The 13,737-nt window shown below is 39.5% G+C and overlaps 1 protein-coding gene and 1 long non-coding RNA gene across 3 annotated transcripts in view; one reads left to right on the top strand and one right to left on the bottom strand.

The window, feature by feature from the left end:
* The first annotated feature begins 263 nt into the window (after window positions 1–263).
* Window positions 264–13,737, top strand: part of Tmem71 (transmembrane protein 71) — a 39,209-nt gene continuing 25,735 nt past the window's right edge. Inside the window, exons 1-5 of one of the 2 annotated variants that reach the window (XM_052747918.1) lie at window positions 264–915; window positions 2,514–2,595; window positions 4,064–4,124; window positions 8,318–8,530; window positions 10,259–10,407. In XM_052747918.1, coding sequence (XP_052603878.1) covers window positions 2,556–2,595; window positions 4,064–4,124; window positions 8,318–8,530; window positions 10,259–10,407 — 463 coding nt within the window. In that variant the 5' untranslated portion in view covers window positions 264–915; window positions 2,514–2,555. Of the gene's footprint in view, window positions 916–2,513; window positions 2,596–3,445; window positions 4,125–8,317; window positions 8,531–10,258; window positions 10,408–13,737 lie in introns of those variants that run through there. The other variant, XM_052747917.1, reaches the window with a different exon arrangement.
* Window positions 4,907–13,687, bottom strand: LOC128116567 (uncharacterized). Its single transcript, XR_008220512.1, has 3 exons — window positions 13,594–13,687; window positions 6,212–6,283; window positions 4,907–5,175 (listed from the first exon to the last, which is right to left on the bottom strand). It is a non-coding gene; the product is annotated as an uncharacterized LOC128116567 (long non-coding RNA).

Below are 13,737 nucleotides of genomic sequence, written 5' to 3'. Positions count from 1 at the left end.
TTTCCACTGCCGGTGTTACCTCAGTGTTCCTGGCATGATTAGTTCTTTTATTGCTTAAAAAGCATAAGTGTAAGCAGAAGCACAAAGTTATTTGAACTCTAATAAAATGTAAATGCAGAATACTACCCATTGAACATTTTGGGAAAAAATCAAACTTTTTTGATTTAACAGATTAGTACTGTGGAAATTCTTATAAAATCACATAATCATATTCCTTTATAGCATCCTGAACTTAATAGCATTTATGCATTATCTTCCACATACTTAGGCTAATTCAACCAAGAACATAATTATATACTACCCATAGATGAATATGATCAGAAAATGACAAACAGGAAGAGTTGCTTGATTGAAAGTTTTTGTCATGTTCATACAGGTTGAGGTGACATGGTAGCTCTGAGAAGCATCTCTCATTGATCACAGCTGACCTGACTCTGGGTTGCCCATGTTCCACTGCTGGTCAAGAAGATCTGCTGTCTTCACCACGTTCCACTATGTGAACACCACTGATACGATCGTGACAGGAAGTATGACCTCATTCTGCTGCCCTGCCTCTGGTTAAGAAGTCTGATTTTGAAAGTAAACAAGGGCTGTGAGGCTGACTCTCCCAAGAATGACAAGCTAGTCTATTCTAGGAAACAGCCGAAAGATCCAGAGGCCACCACCGAAGAACTAAACTGTGCTGTGGATGCCTACATACAGGAGGGATGTGGGCAGTTTCCATCAGAAGGGGAGATGGGATTCCCTTTGTGAAGTAACTTCTGCACCTGTTGACATTCTGACGGGACTTTCAGCTGAAGAATTGCTGGGTCCAGATTTCTGCACTGCCAACCACGGGGAAGCTTCGTATTTCAGCAATCATCCTGTCATTTATCAGTTGGAAGAAGAGCCTGGGGACTCCCTGTGGAGGAATATGTATGAGCGAGTTATATTTTAGAACAGATGCAATGCTTTGATGAACTGGTAGACAGAGTCTGTTTCTTGCAAAGTTCTTAAGCTGTTAACACAAGTTGTTTTCACAGTTACTAATTCTTGACTAACTGGCATTATACTCACTGTATACAGCTACTCGCTTTTGTAAGATCAAACAGTGAGACCTTACTTTCTGCTGCAGAATGTCATGACTTAAAAGTAAGCTTACTGCTTGAGTAAAACTAGCAGGCAGTCTTTAGGACCGGATATATTCTTACTGTATTTGTCAATGCTGTAGTGACAAGGGACATGTTAATATGTTTGCTTGTGAGCAATATTTTGCTTTTCAAACCAATGATTTTTTTAAAATGTGTGTTTTGATTTAGAAATCTTCAGAAAATTCTAGAAATATCTCCTGTCTTCTTTAAAGGGATCTTACAAGCTGGAGTATAGGAAAGATTCATGCATATATTATTAAAATAATCTATTTTGAGTCCTAGAATTGATGTGATTGATTTAATGTATTATGCTACAACAGTCAATTATTAGTTGCCATTTTTATTAAATATATGGACAGAGCTACTGAGTCATAAAAGACTCCAGTCTCACCTTACAAAACTACCAGGTTAGTGATATACATATATATTTCACACACACACACACACACACACACACACACACACACACACACACACACACACACAATTCACTAGCCACCTGGAGATAGAAATGTATGCTAAGAGGTAACTGATCAAAGTTTACACAAATAGTATGCTTGGATGTATGCTTACTTTGTAATTGAAAAGCAAATTATATGCTTTTAGGAATGGAGCTTTGTAATCTGGGTGGTGGTGTGCTATTTGTAGCTCAGTGTAGCTTATGCAGTTTAGGAATGTTCAAGCTGATAGCCACCACAAAAAGCACTGGCCCCTTCGGCCACTTGTCAATGGTTCATGTTGTTGAGCAAAAAAGACAGGCACCAGTCCCCAAGCACTCTCTGCAACTCGATAATGAAGCTACGCTCTGCTGGCTGATTTAAATGCACATGAGTTTGTTTCAAGGACTCTAGAACCAGTCACTGTTTCAGATTTCTTTTTTTTTTTTTTTTTTTTTTTTTTTTGGTTTTTCGAGACAGGGTTTCTCTGTGTAGCTTTGCGCCTTTCCTGGGACTCACGTGGTAGCCCAGGCTGGCCTCGAACTCACAGAGATCCGCCTGGCTCTGCCTCCCGAGTGCTGGGATTAAAGGCGTGCGCCACCACCGCCCGGCTGTTTCAGATTTCTTAATTAAGTAATGCACACTATTTAATCAGGATGACCAATCCACCTTTGTAAGTATTGCTTTCCTCCCAAAATGGTGTCCTTATTTACAGAATATTCAGACTTATGCAAGGAGACAATGAAAAATAGAATTTGAAGTCTTGGAAGCAGGCATCACCTCATTGAAGCCCCACAATCTGGTCTGCTGTCATCAATCCTACGTCTCTGTACCATTTCAGCAAACAAATCTGACTAGTGCAATTAGTAGATGCCATCTGTTTTGGCATCATTTGTCTATTTTTAATATATAGTCCATCTCTTTTTTTTTTAAACGTCTTTTGCAGAAAAAAAAAATCTGTGAAGTTTGAACGAGCGGCCTTCTCAAGATGTACCGAGTCTCTCAACTGATGTCGACACCAGTAGCAAGTAAATGTGAAACTGCTCTGTGCAATTATCTTTGAACGATTAGAGTCCTCTTAGCAATTTCCTTGCTTTGATTTTGCTGATACTTAGACCATTAGCCATCTGTCGGTAGCTTGTGTTTCTTAAATGCCAGTGTGTGCTTTGGCAATGATTTCGACTTCATTTCTTTCCTTGAGAGAAATGTGGTATTTTTTTTCCTTTTAGGATAAAAAAAAAATCACTATTTTTTAGATGCCTATGCATAAATGTGAAAGGAGACTGTTTATTGGCTACAATTAAGATGAAAAGCTGTCTACAAAAAATGCTGAAAGATTGATAGCTACTTGCAGAAAATAAGGGCGTTGTTCAAACGGTAGTGGTTTTGAGTGTCTTCCTTCCTCTTATTTTTCTCCCCAAACCCCCTTTCTAACCTTCTCTCACACCCACAGTTTTCTACTATTAAAAAAAAAGCCCAAGCTGAAATTCTAAATCACCTTATTTGTTTTAAGTAGTAATTGTCAGTAAGGAAACCTAGTTTCACTGAGCCTGGTTGTTAGAAGTCTGGATACCACCACTGCCTGTTATAAAGTGTATGTGACACAGTTTAGACTATTAATCACCTGCAACCCTCCTCCAAGTGAAGCCCATTGTTGTGCCTATGGCTAAGCCAGAGTGCATGGTTAACTCTTCTTTAATGAAGACTTCACAGGCTTCATACCTTTAAGAATCATATATTTAAAAGAAACAAAATCAAATACAGGGCTAGAGAGACAGCACTGTGATGTAAAGTGTTCACCATGCAAGTATGAAGACCTGAATTCAGAATCACATCACCCACATAAAGGGCTGGGTATGATGGCATGCATCTGTAATCTTGGTACTGATGAGACATTCTAGTAGAACTGATGAGATCCAGGTTCAGTGAGAGACTTTGTATCAAAAAAGCTGGGGAGCAATAGAGGAAGACACATGCACACACACTTGCACACACAAAATCAAGACTTTATACTCTGCCCAAACAATGCCTTCTGTTTGCTATAGCAGAAGCATCTACTAAGCACTAATAACAGAATCCCTGGCCAGTGATTGAATTCCTCAGATTATGGAGTAAGCTACAATAACCAACACATTGAGCAATTGATTTTGATGTTTTACAATATCACACAAGATGCTTTTTCTCTTCCATTCATAAGCTCAGTTTGGTGGTCATGATTTGTCACCCTCTACTAAAGAAACCTTTTAAGGACTGGGGAGTGTGAGAAAGGACAGTAGACAAAAGCATCTAGATTACTTTGTGCTTCCCATAGGGGATTGGTGACAAGTTGGTGGATTCCTTGAAACTAGCTTTTCACACTGCTCTATCACATTGCTATCTTCTTGCTAAGGCTGGGACATCATCTAGGCACACCTGCTCATGGGTCACCCCTGTTGGCAATCATGATCATACATGTTGGTGAGATGTTGAAAAATTCTCTCTTGTTTCCTTATGCAGATTCCTCCAGGTCAAACAGAGGACTTTCTGGAGAACTGTCCCCCACATGCCTTTTCCCAAGGTATGTCATGGGGTTTTTCTCTGTCAAATCAAACTTCCTTCCTGCCCATCTTATTTTGTGTTGCTTTAAAAGGACCATGGCTATATATTTTCAGTCCTGTGTATTAGCAACTAAAAACTTGTCTACTCTAAGAATGGATTGCTTTTTTTTCTTTTTAGTATGAGTGTGTAGGCAGGTGTAACCATTTCTTTATTGAATGGAAAACTACATTGAATATTTAGATATGGCTGAGTTTCAGTTTCTTTCCTTTTTTTAAAGATTTATTTATTTATTATGTATACAGTGTTTTGTGTGCATGTATGTATGCATACCAGAAGAGGGCACCAGATCTCATTATAGATGGTTGTGAGCTGCCATGTGGTTGCTGGGAATTGAACTTAGGACTTCTGGGAGCACAACCAGTGCTCTTAATGTCTGAGCCATCTCTCCAGCCCCTTCGGTTTCTTTTCTTAAACTGGTGTCTTAGTTGCTTTCTATTGTAATATTAAAGCACCATGATGATGAAGACAACTTATAGAAGAAATTGTTTATGGGAGCTTAAAATTCTAGAGAGTTACAGTCCATGACCAGGGGGATACGGCAGCAATCAGGCAGGCATGGTGCTGGAGCAGTAGCTGAGAGTTTACATATGATCTAGAAGCATAAGGCAAATAAAGAAAGAACTAATTGGAACAGGCATGGACTTTTTAAACCTGAAAGCCCATCCCTAGTGACATATCTTCTCCCATAAGGCCACACCTCCTAACCCTCCCAAAACAGTTCCACCAACTGGAGATCAAGCATTCAAATGTGTAAGTCTAGGGGGATCATTCTCATTCAAACCATCACATTGTGTCTTGCCACTTCATTTTACAAGGGTCACAGTATTTACCAGTGTACAAGCTGGTTACATTTCATGTTCTACTCAAACTAGTTGATTCCAACATTTTGTTCAAACTTGCAATGGAGTCTTTGTTTTCCTTCCTGTGATTTTTCTACCTGAGTTTCTGTCCACTGGTTATTCCTTCCACAGGCATTAGTTGAGGTTTCCCCAACGTTTTCGGAAATGTACCTGCAAGATAAAAAGAATCTAGCACTGAAATTAGAATTTGCCCTTCCTGTAAATTTCAGGTTTTCTGACATTACCACATGAGTCAGCCAAGGAAATATGAGTTTATGTTGGACCAGTTTAACTAGGATTGCATCGTAGCTTCTCTGCAAGTAAACTGTATTAAACAGCTAATTAATTTGCCTTTCTAAATCTTAATTTTTTTCTTGCTATATGAAGAGAATAATAAGTATCCCTACCTTTTAGTGAGATTTGCAAAGGGCAGAACAAATAAAAAGTTTGGGGCTAGATTCATGGTTCAACTTCAATTAATTTCTATTAATTAGTATACTATTAACAACAAGCTCATATGTTAATTATTCATAGGTTTTTAAACTGAAAAAGTAAGTAATGTCTGTGGGAAATGTAGAAAGAGGATATGAGACATGGCTTATATCCTACCAATATATGAATAACTACACAAAATTTTTAAAGGCTATGGTGGGGTCTGTTCCTTCACCAATACCAGGAAGCAAAATTCTCCCATGACTTGGTCATCATTTCTCATGACAAGAAAGAACTTAGTATTTGCACAGTTGAGCAGGTTGCTGGTTGTATGTGTGGTTAGGTTTCTGAAATCCATTGAAAAGAGTCTATTGAAAGACAGTAAGCTGCTGGAATGCCTCCAGTGTAATTCAAATGAGTGTCAAGACCTAGAGGTAGTTTTGTTACCACTGAAAAGATTTGGTATCACCAAGAACACTCTTACTAGTATGTTGAGGTTGCAAGAATATTTCTATTTTATGTACAGTCAAGAAATAGAGAAAAACTTAAGGACACTTGAAAGGAAAGATGCCCAGAGTTAGAGAAACTGAGGTTCATAATAATGGTTAAAGACAGAACCTCAGAGGGCAGCTAGAAATACAGGTCCAGAGCTCTGTAGTCTCCAAGTGCCAAGTGCACTATGGATAGCTCCATTGATTCTTAAGAGGGCAAATAGTATGGAGAGGGAAACATAGGGTAGAAGGCCCCATCAAAAAATTAGGAATTTGTAACTCACCTCTCACTCAGAAGCTTCAAGATCTTGGGCAATTATTATCTGGTGCTATTACTGGTGTCTTCCTTTTCTTTTCTACAAAAAGAGGAAATGATAAGCAAAAATGATGCTGAAATGAAGTGGTCCAGGCCTCTCTGGAGAGAGCTCATTTCTGGCATTTCCAATGTCTCAGGTCTCTCTGCTTGTACCATTCAGTATTTTCATCAGTGATTTAAAGTAAGGACCTGACAACATCAGTAAGTCTATAAATATTTTTAATTAGCATAAAAATATTATAAATCACTTGGGGGCATTTTTTGAACGAAGTTCCTCTCATCTCCCCATTCTCTTGCTTCTCCTAGACTTCCCTTCCCTTTCCGTAACATCTTTCACCAGTACCTCTTTCTCTTTCATGTCCTAGGTGTCCTTTCTCCTAACCTCTGTCCTTCCTCATTGCCTGTTTGTAACTTCTCTCAGTCTCCTTTCTAGTTATTAGCCTTTACCTACATTTACAATTTAATGAAATTATACAAAGACCTTAAAAGTGTTATATTGATACAGTTAGTGTCATAGTTACCTTCAGCTGTCAACTTGACACAACTTTAGAGTCACTTGGGAAGAAGGAACCTCAACTGAAGAATTGTCTCAAATAGATTGTCCTATGAGCATGCCTGTGAGGCCTTTTTTTTTAACTTGCTACTTGATAGATGAGGGCCCAGATATCTGTGAGTGGTGCCAGCCCTAGGCAGGTGGACCTGAGCTGTTTAAGAAAACTAGCTTAGCAAACTAACAGAAGTAAACCAGCAAGCAATGTTCCTTCGGGTTTCTACTTCAAACTCCCGCCTTGAGTGCCTGCCTTGCCATTCCTTGAGAATGGACTGTAACCTGTAAGGTGAAATGAATTCTTTCCTTCCCAAGTTGACTTTAGTCCAAATGTTTCAACATGGCAAGAAAAAAGCAAATTAGGACAGTTAGAGTCCCCCAGAATTCAAAAGCACAAAAGATGAGCACATTCAAATAGTAGCCAACGTGTTTAGTTTGGAACCTTTAGAATATGAAAGACATCAGTATTAAGAACTGTCCATGAAATTATGACATCTTTGAGGAAACTCTATGGGGCTTAAATAACCTTCAATATACAGATTTTTGTTCATAATGTACAGGAAATATGCAGAAAAAGAGCATGTAAAAAGAACAGAAACAATTTGTAGAATTATGATGAAAAACATAGCTCTTATTAGATGCAAATATCTTCTCTTTAGTCTACTGTATACTGATATTCTAAGGGGAAGTGAACACACACATCTGGAAATGGTGATATGATTAAAGGTATGGGGAAATTACTAGAAATTGACAGTTGGTTCAGTTGGCAAGACAATATGTTGGTGATGAAGGTAGATGAACAAAAAACCCAAATGTCTTAGACTTTGTAATTCAGGAAAGGAATTCTGTAAGGAGGGAGATGACAATCATGGTGCCCTCTGGATGGATACACCTAAGTGTCCCTTGCTTGGCACAAGAAAGAAAAGGATGCTTTAACTTGACAACAGAGAAAATGAGTCCCAGGAAAGCAGTAAATGGTTCAAAGTCACCTTCTGCCAAAGAAAGATGAGTTATATGAATGGGAAAACTTTTAGCATGGAAAAGAAAGGACTTGGGTAAGATACAGGAGCTGCCATCAAACAGCTGGATAATCTCTCAAGTGGGAGGTTTAAAGGAAAGGAAATTGTAGTTTCTCTAGTACAGTGGCAAGAGCGACGATGTGGCACACGACACTTAAGCTCTATTGAGTGAAGGGAACAATGATTTCCCAACATCCCAGAAAGGCTGATTGGCAATGTTTCCATAAGAGTGGATTAATAGCAAGTGTGTAGATCCACCCTAAGGTGAAGGAGCTGGTTGACCAGAATGTTGTTACCAAAATTCAAAATAGAAAGAACTAAATGCTGTGTGGTTCAAGGCCAAAGCCCTGAAAGTTAAGAGCACCACTGCTAAAGGCTGTGGAAGTAGTTGACAATCTTAAATGTGAAGAATGAAATTGCCTTCATAATGTCTAGATGGTCCTATGGGGTTTTTATGATTGTAAGTACTTGGTAGTGACTTAAAGGACCTTCCTTTTTTCCTTTTTAGCTTTGGTTGTGACTTCCTGGATGGAGACATTTCTTTTGAATGCTGCTCCATAGATCCCCTGACAGGCTCCCACTATGTCTGCCGCAGAAGCCCTCGACTCCTCACCAATGGCTACTACATTTGGACTGAGGACAGTTTCCTCTGTGACCCAGATGGCCACATCACTCTGAACCCCTCACATACCAGTGTTATGTACAAGGAGAATTTAGTTAAGTAAGTAGAAAATATTGTGTAAAGGCTTCTCAAGGCCATTGTGCCCACCATTCATTCATTCACACACTAATAAGCGACTCAGTGCTGCTCGAGAGTATGGGAATAAAAGAGGCATTGGAAGCAGGGAAAGCCAACATGAAAACAAATGATAGTGAAATGAAGTAATACACATGCTGGGGTGGAAGCTGATATTGGGGACAGTGAAGGGAAAGAGAAATATGCCAGTTTCACTTAGGGAACAGGACACATAGGCTTCTTAGAAACGGGGACGGTGAATTTTAAAAGACATAGAGTGGCTGTTAAAACAAAATAGGAAATGGAATGTCATAGAGAAAGGTACAGACAAAGGACTCTGAGAAACCCTGATACAATTAGGAGAATGCAAGTAGCTTGGTTGGGATATAGCTTCAGGAAGGGGCTTCTGGCAAGAAAGAAGGTCAAAATTATCCTACTTGAGAACCATGAATAATTAGGGCTTAGGACTTAAGAAATGTCTCAGTGGGTCAATGGCCTTGTGGGCAAGCGGGAGGACATGTACTCAGATCTCTAGAATCCACACAAAGCCAGTCACAGCATTGTGCATCTGTATTCTCAGTGCTGGAGAGGCAGAGTCAAGTGCAATTAAGCTCATTGGCCAACCAATCTAGTCCAATCAGAAAGCTCCAGGTTCAGTAGAGAGCTTGTCTCAAATAATAAGCGGGAGAGTGATAAAGATACTCAAGGTGGACCTCTGGCTTCCACACATGCACACACACACACACACACACACACACACACACACACACACACACACACACTCTACATACAAATTAAATAAATAAAACCCAAAGCTTGCTCTAACCTACTTTTACACTGAGGGAAAGCCACTTCAAAATGCATCTTCTGAGAGTGATTCTAGATGCCCCTGAACAGTAGAGTGCTGTCACAATAAAAGCAACCCACTTCCTCTTTATGTTACTTGGTTCTGGATCAGCCCTTTAGCATTTCTCACTAACATAATGTATTCAGCACACAGCTTGGCACATCCCAGACAGGTGCACAACAAGGGACATTGTCATGAACTTTCAATATCTCCCTCCGCTCAATCCTGCCCCCGCAAGCCATCCTCTGTGGCCAAGAGTCTTCGGAAATGAAAACCAAGTCACATCATTACCCCTCGCTTTACTAAGACACATTCCTGTGTTTTCTTTTACACTAACATTAAACCCAAGGTCCCCAAGGAAACATACAGCACTTTTTACTATCTTTCTAGCTTCATGTTCCACCATGACCCAATACAATTACCCTGGCCATTCCAGTTCTCTGTGGGCATTTTCTATGTAATTCTTCAGAGTACATATCTCCAACATAATATGATGGTTAGGACCAGTGTCTGTGGAGTCAGACTTATTAGATTTGCTTCCAAGCTACATCATTTACTGGTTGGATGACCTTAGCCAAATAACATAACCTCTCTGGGTCTCATTTTCCAAATCTCAGAAATGGGATAATGTACTCTGGTTCTGCGACATTCCAGCCTTTCCACAATAGATATGTGGTATAAAGTGTGGTTACTTTGGGGGAACTTTAATTCACAATCCCAGAACACAGTAGACCTATAAGAAACTTTGAAGGAATTAGTTGAGTGTATGGATTTGGGTTATAGACCTGCTCTATGCTTCAAATCATTCCCAGTGGATTGTTTCCAACCTGAGGTGACTGCTACTCACTGCTTTCATTTCTTCCCAGAATATTTAGAAAGAAAAAGAGAACCCACCGTTCTCTTTCTTCTCTCTTGGACCTCAGAGCCTCTAAATCTTGGCTGCATGGAAGCATCTTTGGAGATGCCGACTCACCTCCAAGTGAGGACACTTGGCTGGAGGACATTAGGAGCCTGGGTATGTACCACTGCACTGAAAATGGTGATCTTGACTTTTGCACTCCATAATGAGATGTCATTTATGAATGACAGTCATATAGTCCTGGTCCAAGGCACAGTCCAGAGATGACTATCATTTTGATTGAGAGGGTGAAGCCAGAGTTTAAAATTTCATTGACATATTTCCACCCACACTATGGTTGAAATACAAAGGTCATGTCATGCAAAAAGTCAGCGTGTAAATAGCTGCATCAGAATGCTGATAATACGCAGAAAATATTGGCCCATTTCCCATATGACTTTTCATATATGGAATAGAAGTGGAGAAGTGATAATGGAGGCAAATTTGGAAGAACTATATTGGAGACAGTGACCTGGAGTCAGGATTCAAATCTCAGTTTTGGCATACTATGATAGGAGCCTTGTTAAGTCTCAATTGCCTTAGTTTGAAAACATGGTATATGCATGCATATGCATATACATATATGTGTGTATTCCATTGAAACAGTTGATACATACTTATATAAATTACATATCTAATATAAATATGTGCTCATGCATTCATGCATCAAAATCTATGTCTATAAAGGCAATGATATGAACTCAAAGCCCATTCTCTTGTTATTTACTCATCAAATCCTTGACTACATGCTCTGTGGAAACCACTGTACTAAGCTAAATAAGACACAGCCCTAACCTTGGGAAAATCCTTTCTCAGATAAGGAAGGAAATAGGTTTGCAAACAATTACAGTATAATGCCTTAAGTGCTATAGCAGGTTTAGGAGCACGGAGAGAATGATGAAGAGAAAACTAACACATGAACCAGAAAGGTTGTATGAGCTCAGCCTAGATAAGGCCACTGCATTTCAGGTAAAATAACATCTAAGAGGGTCTTAAGAAATGAGTGACTTACGAAGCAGATCAGAGGTAGAATGACATTTCTGCCTGTTCCACCTTCCAAATTGCTGGGATTATGGACTTTCCAAGGTTTATATTGTGACTAGCCATTCCTTCCTAACACATATAAATTCCTTTGACTGTCTTCTGATTCTTAGAACTGGATTAAATTTTTAGCAACCAATACAAAATGAGAATGAAGAGTCTGGAACAAAAAAAAAATGTTAAATGTGATAGCAGAGTGCTGAACTCAAAGTGAGGCCCACCTGAGCATGGGTCCCTGCACAATTGTTCTTATGTCAATCCCATGTCTCTGGTCTATCTTCAACTTCACCTTTGTTCCTTTCCCTTACATGCATTTCACTCTGATCACTCAGATACATTTTTGCAAGAATGGACCATTTCAATGAGTGGTTTCAGGTTGAGAACTCTACAAGAATTCATTCTTTTTTTAATTTTAATTTTTATTTTGCAATACAATTCAGTTCTACATATCAGCCACAGATTCCCTTGTTCTCCCCCCTCCGGCCCCCCTCACCTTCCTCCCAGCCCACCCCCTATTCCCCCCTCCTCCAGGGCAAAGCCTCCCCCGTGGACTGAGATCAACCTGGTAGACTCAGTCCAGGTAGGTCCAGTCCATTCTTTTAATTAGGAAGACTTTTCTTTTTAAGCAGGGGCTGAAACTGTCTATGCCCCAAGTACAGTGTTGAGCAAAGCCAATGAAACTGCTTATTTTTATGGACATTATATTTTGTTGGGAAATAGGCAAACCATATTATTTATCATGTTAACAAGTGTTACACAGAGAGTAATTAAGGGGAAAGTGATGAGAATGCAAATTTGTACCATCCATCCAGTTTTTCCTGGTTTTGATAATATTCTGAGGTATTATAAATTGTTACAAATAGGAGAAAATTGGATGGATGGTACAAATTTCCCAATTGGCATGATATGAAGATTCTATTTTTTTCTTTTTCTTTTGTGTGTGTGTGTGTGTGTGTGTGTGTGTGTGTGTGTGTGTGTGTGTGAAGGTGTGTACAATGCTAGATTCATTTTAAAAGAATAAAACCTTGTCAAATGAAGAACCAGTCACATAATATGAACAAATGATTAATCAAACCAAGTGCATTCTAGTTCCAATAGCAAGGAAATCTAAACAGGACATAGACAGAAGGCAGGACATGGGGGTTGGATTAGGAAAGACAGATGGTGGAGGGCTGAAGAACCTTCTGTGCCTTATTGAGGAGAAAGAGTTTACTTAATGATTCAAGGGTAATTTTGAAGGATCTTAAGCAGGATAAAGACACATCAGATTTGGATTTTCAGTGCTAGTTTTCTAGTAGTATGCAAGGGAAGATTGGATAGAGGTTAGTTGATGTGAGCTCAGAAGCGAGAAAAGCAACAAGCATTCCAAGATTGTACAGATTGAATGGAAGGAAAAGAATTAAGGGATTTTTTAAAATGTAGAATTGACAGTTTGTCACAGATTGAATGGGGTTTTGAGGAAGCGGGAGAAGTTTAACAAACAGATGTGTTTCATTTGGAGAACTGTGTAAAGAAAGCTGTCAGTGCCAGCTCTGAAAGACAGGAAAGCAGAGTGATGAAAGGACCTGTCTTTTGGGGTAAGTGCCCCTGAATTCAAGTCTTGGAACCACCTCTTCCCACTTGTGTGTTCTTGGGCACATTGAATAACTTTTCTGATCTCCACTTCCTTATCAATATAATGACAATGATAATACCATGTAGGATTGCTATGAAGATGAAGTGCAGTAACTCAAAAAAAAACTATCAAATGAGCTTGGGGTTGATGCTCTCTACTCAACACATTCCCTCTACAAAGATTTATTTGTATTGTTTTTAATTATGTGTAGATGTAACCTCCAAGGCCAGGGGGCTAAAGCCCCCTGAAGCTAGAGTTACAATTGGTTGTAAGCTTCCACATGGGTTCTGTGAATCAAACTGGGACCATATAGGAAAGCATCAAATGCTCTCAATTGCTGAGCCATCTCTCCAGTCCCCCTGTTTGCCAATGAACATGCTCAGTATTTAGCAGACTTACATTTCTTTTGTGTATGTGTGTTTACTCTCTCAGTGTGACTATAAATACTTGAGATCGAGTTTCCTTTCAAATAAAAGCCTAAAAGAGTCCATTCGAAGACAGGACTAAGTGACCAAGAGAAGCCAGTTTCCATGAAATGGCAAAGAATGGGAAATGGTGCCTGGTAACTATAGCTGGTGTCTTGGTTACTTTTCTTGTTCTGTGGCAAAATTTGGGACAAGAAGCAATTTGGAGGAGGAAGGGCTTACCTTGGCTCACAGTTTGAAGGTAAACAGTTCAGCACAGCAGGGAAGATCTGATGGCAGGAGAGTGGGGCAGCCAGTCAAACTGTGTCTATGGGTCTGGAAGCAGAAAGCAAATAGGAAGTGGAGCTGTGCTAAAAAACAAAACAA

The sequence above is a fragment of the Peromyscus californicus genome, unplaced genomic scaffold (assembly GCF_007827085.1).
Source record: "Peromyscus californicus insignis strain IS unplaced genomic scaffold, ASM782708v3 Scaffold_20__1_contigs__length_68692818, whole genome shotgun sequence".
Classification (NCBI taxonomy): domain Eukaryota; kingdom Metazoa; phylum Chordata; class Mammalia; order Rodentia; family Cricetidae; genus Peromyscus; species Peromyscus californicus.
Note: the sequence above shows the minus strand (reverse complement) of the source record. Positions and strands in the feature narration are given on the sequence as shown.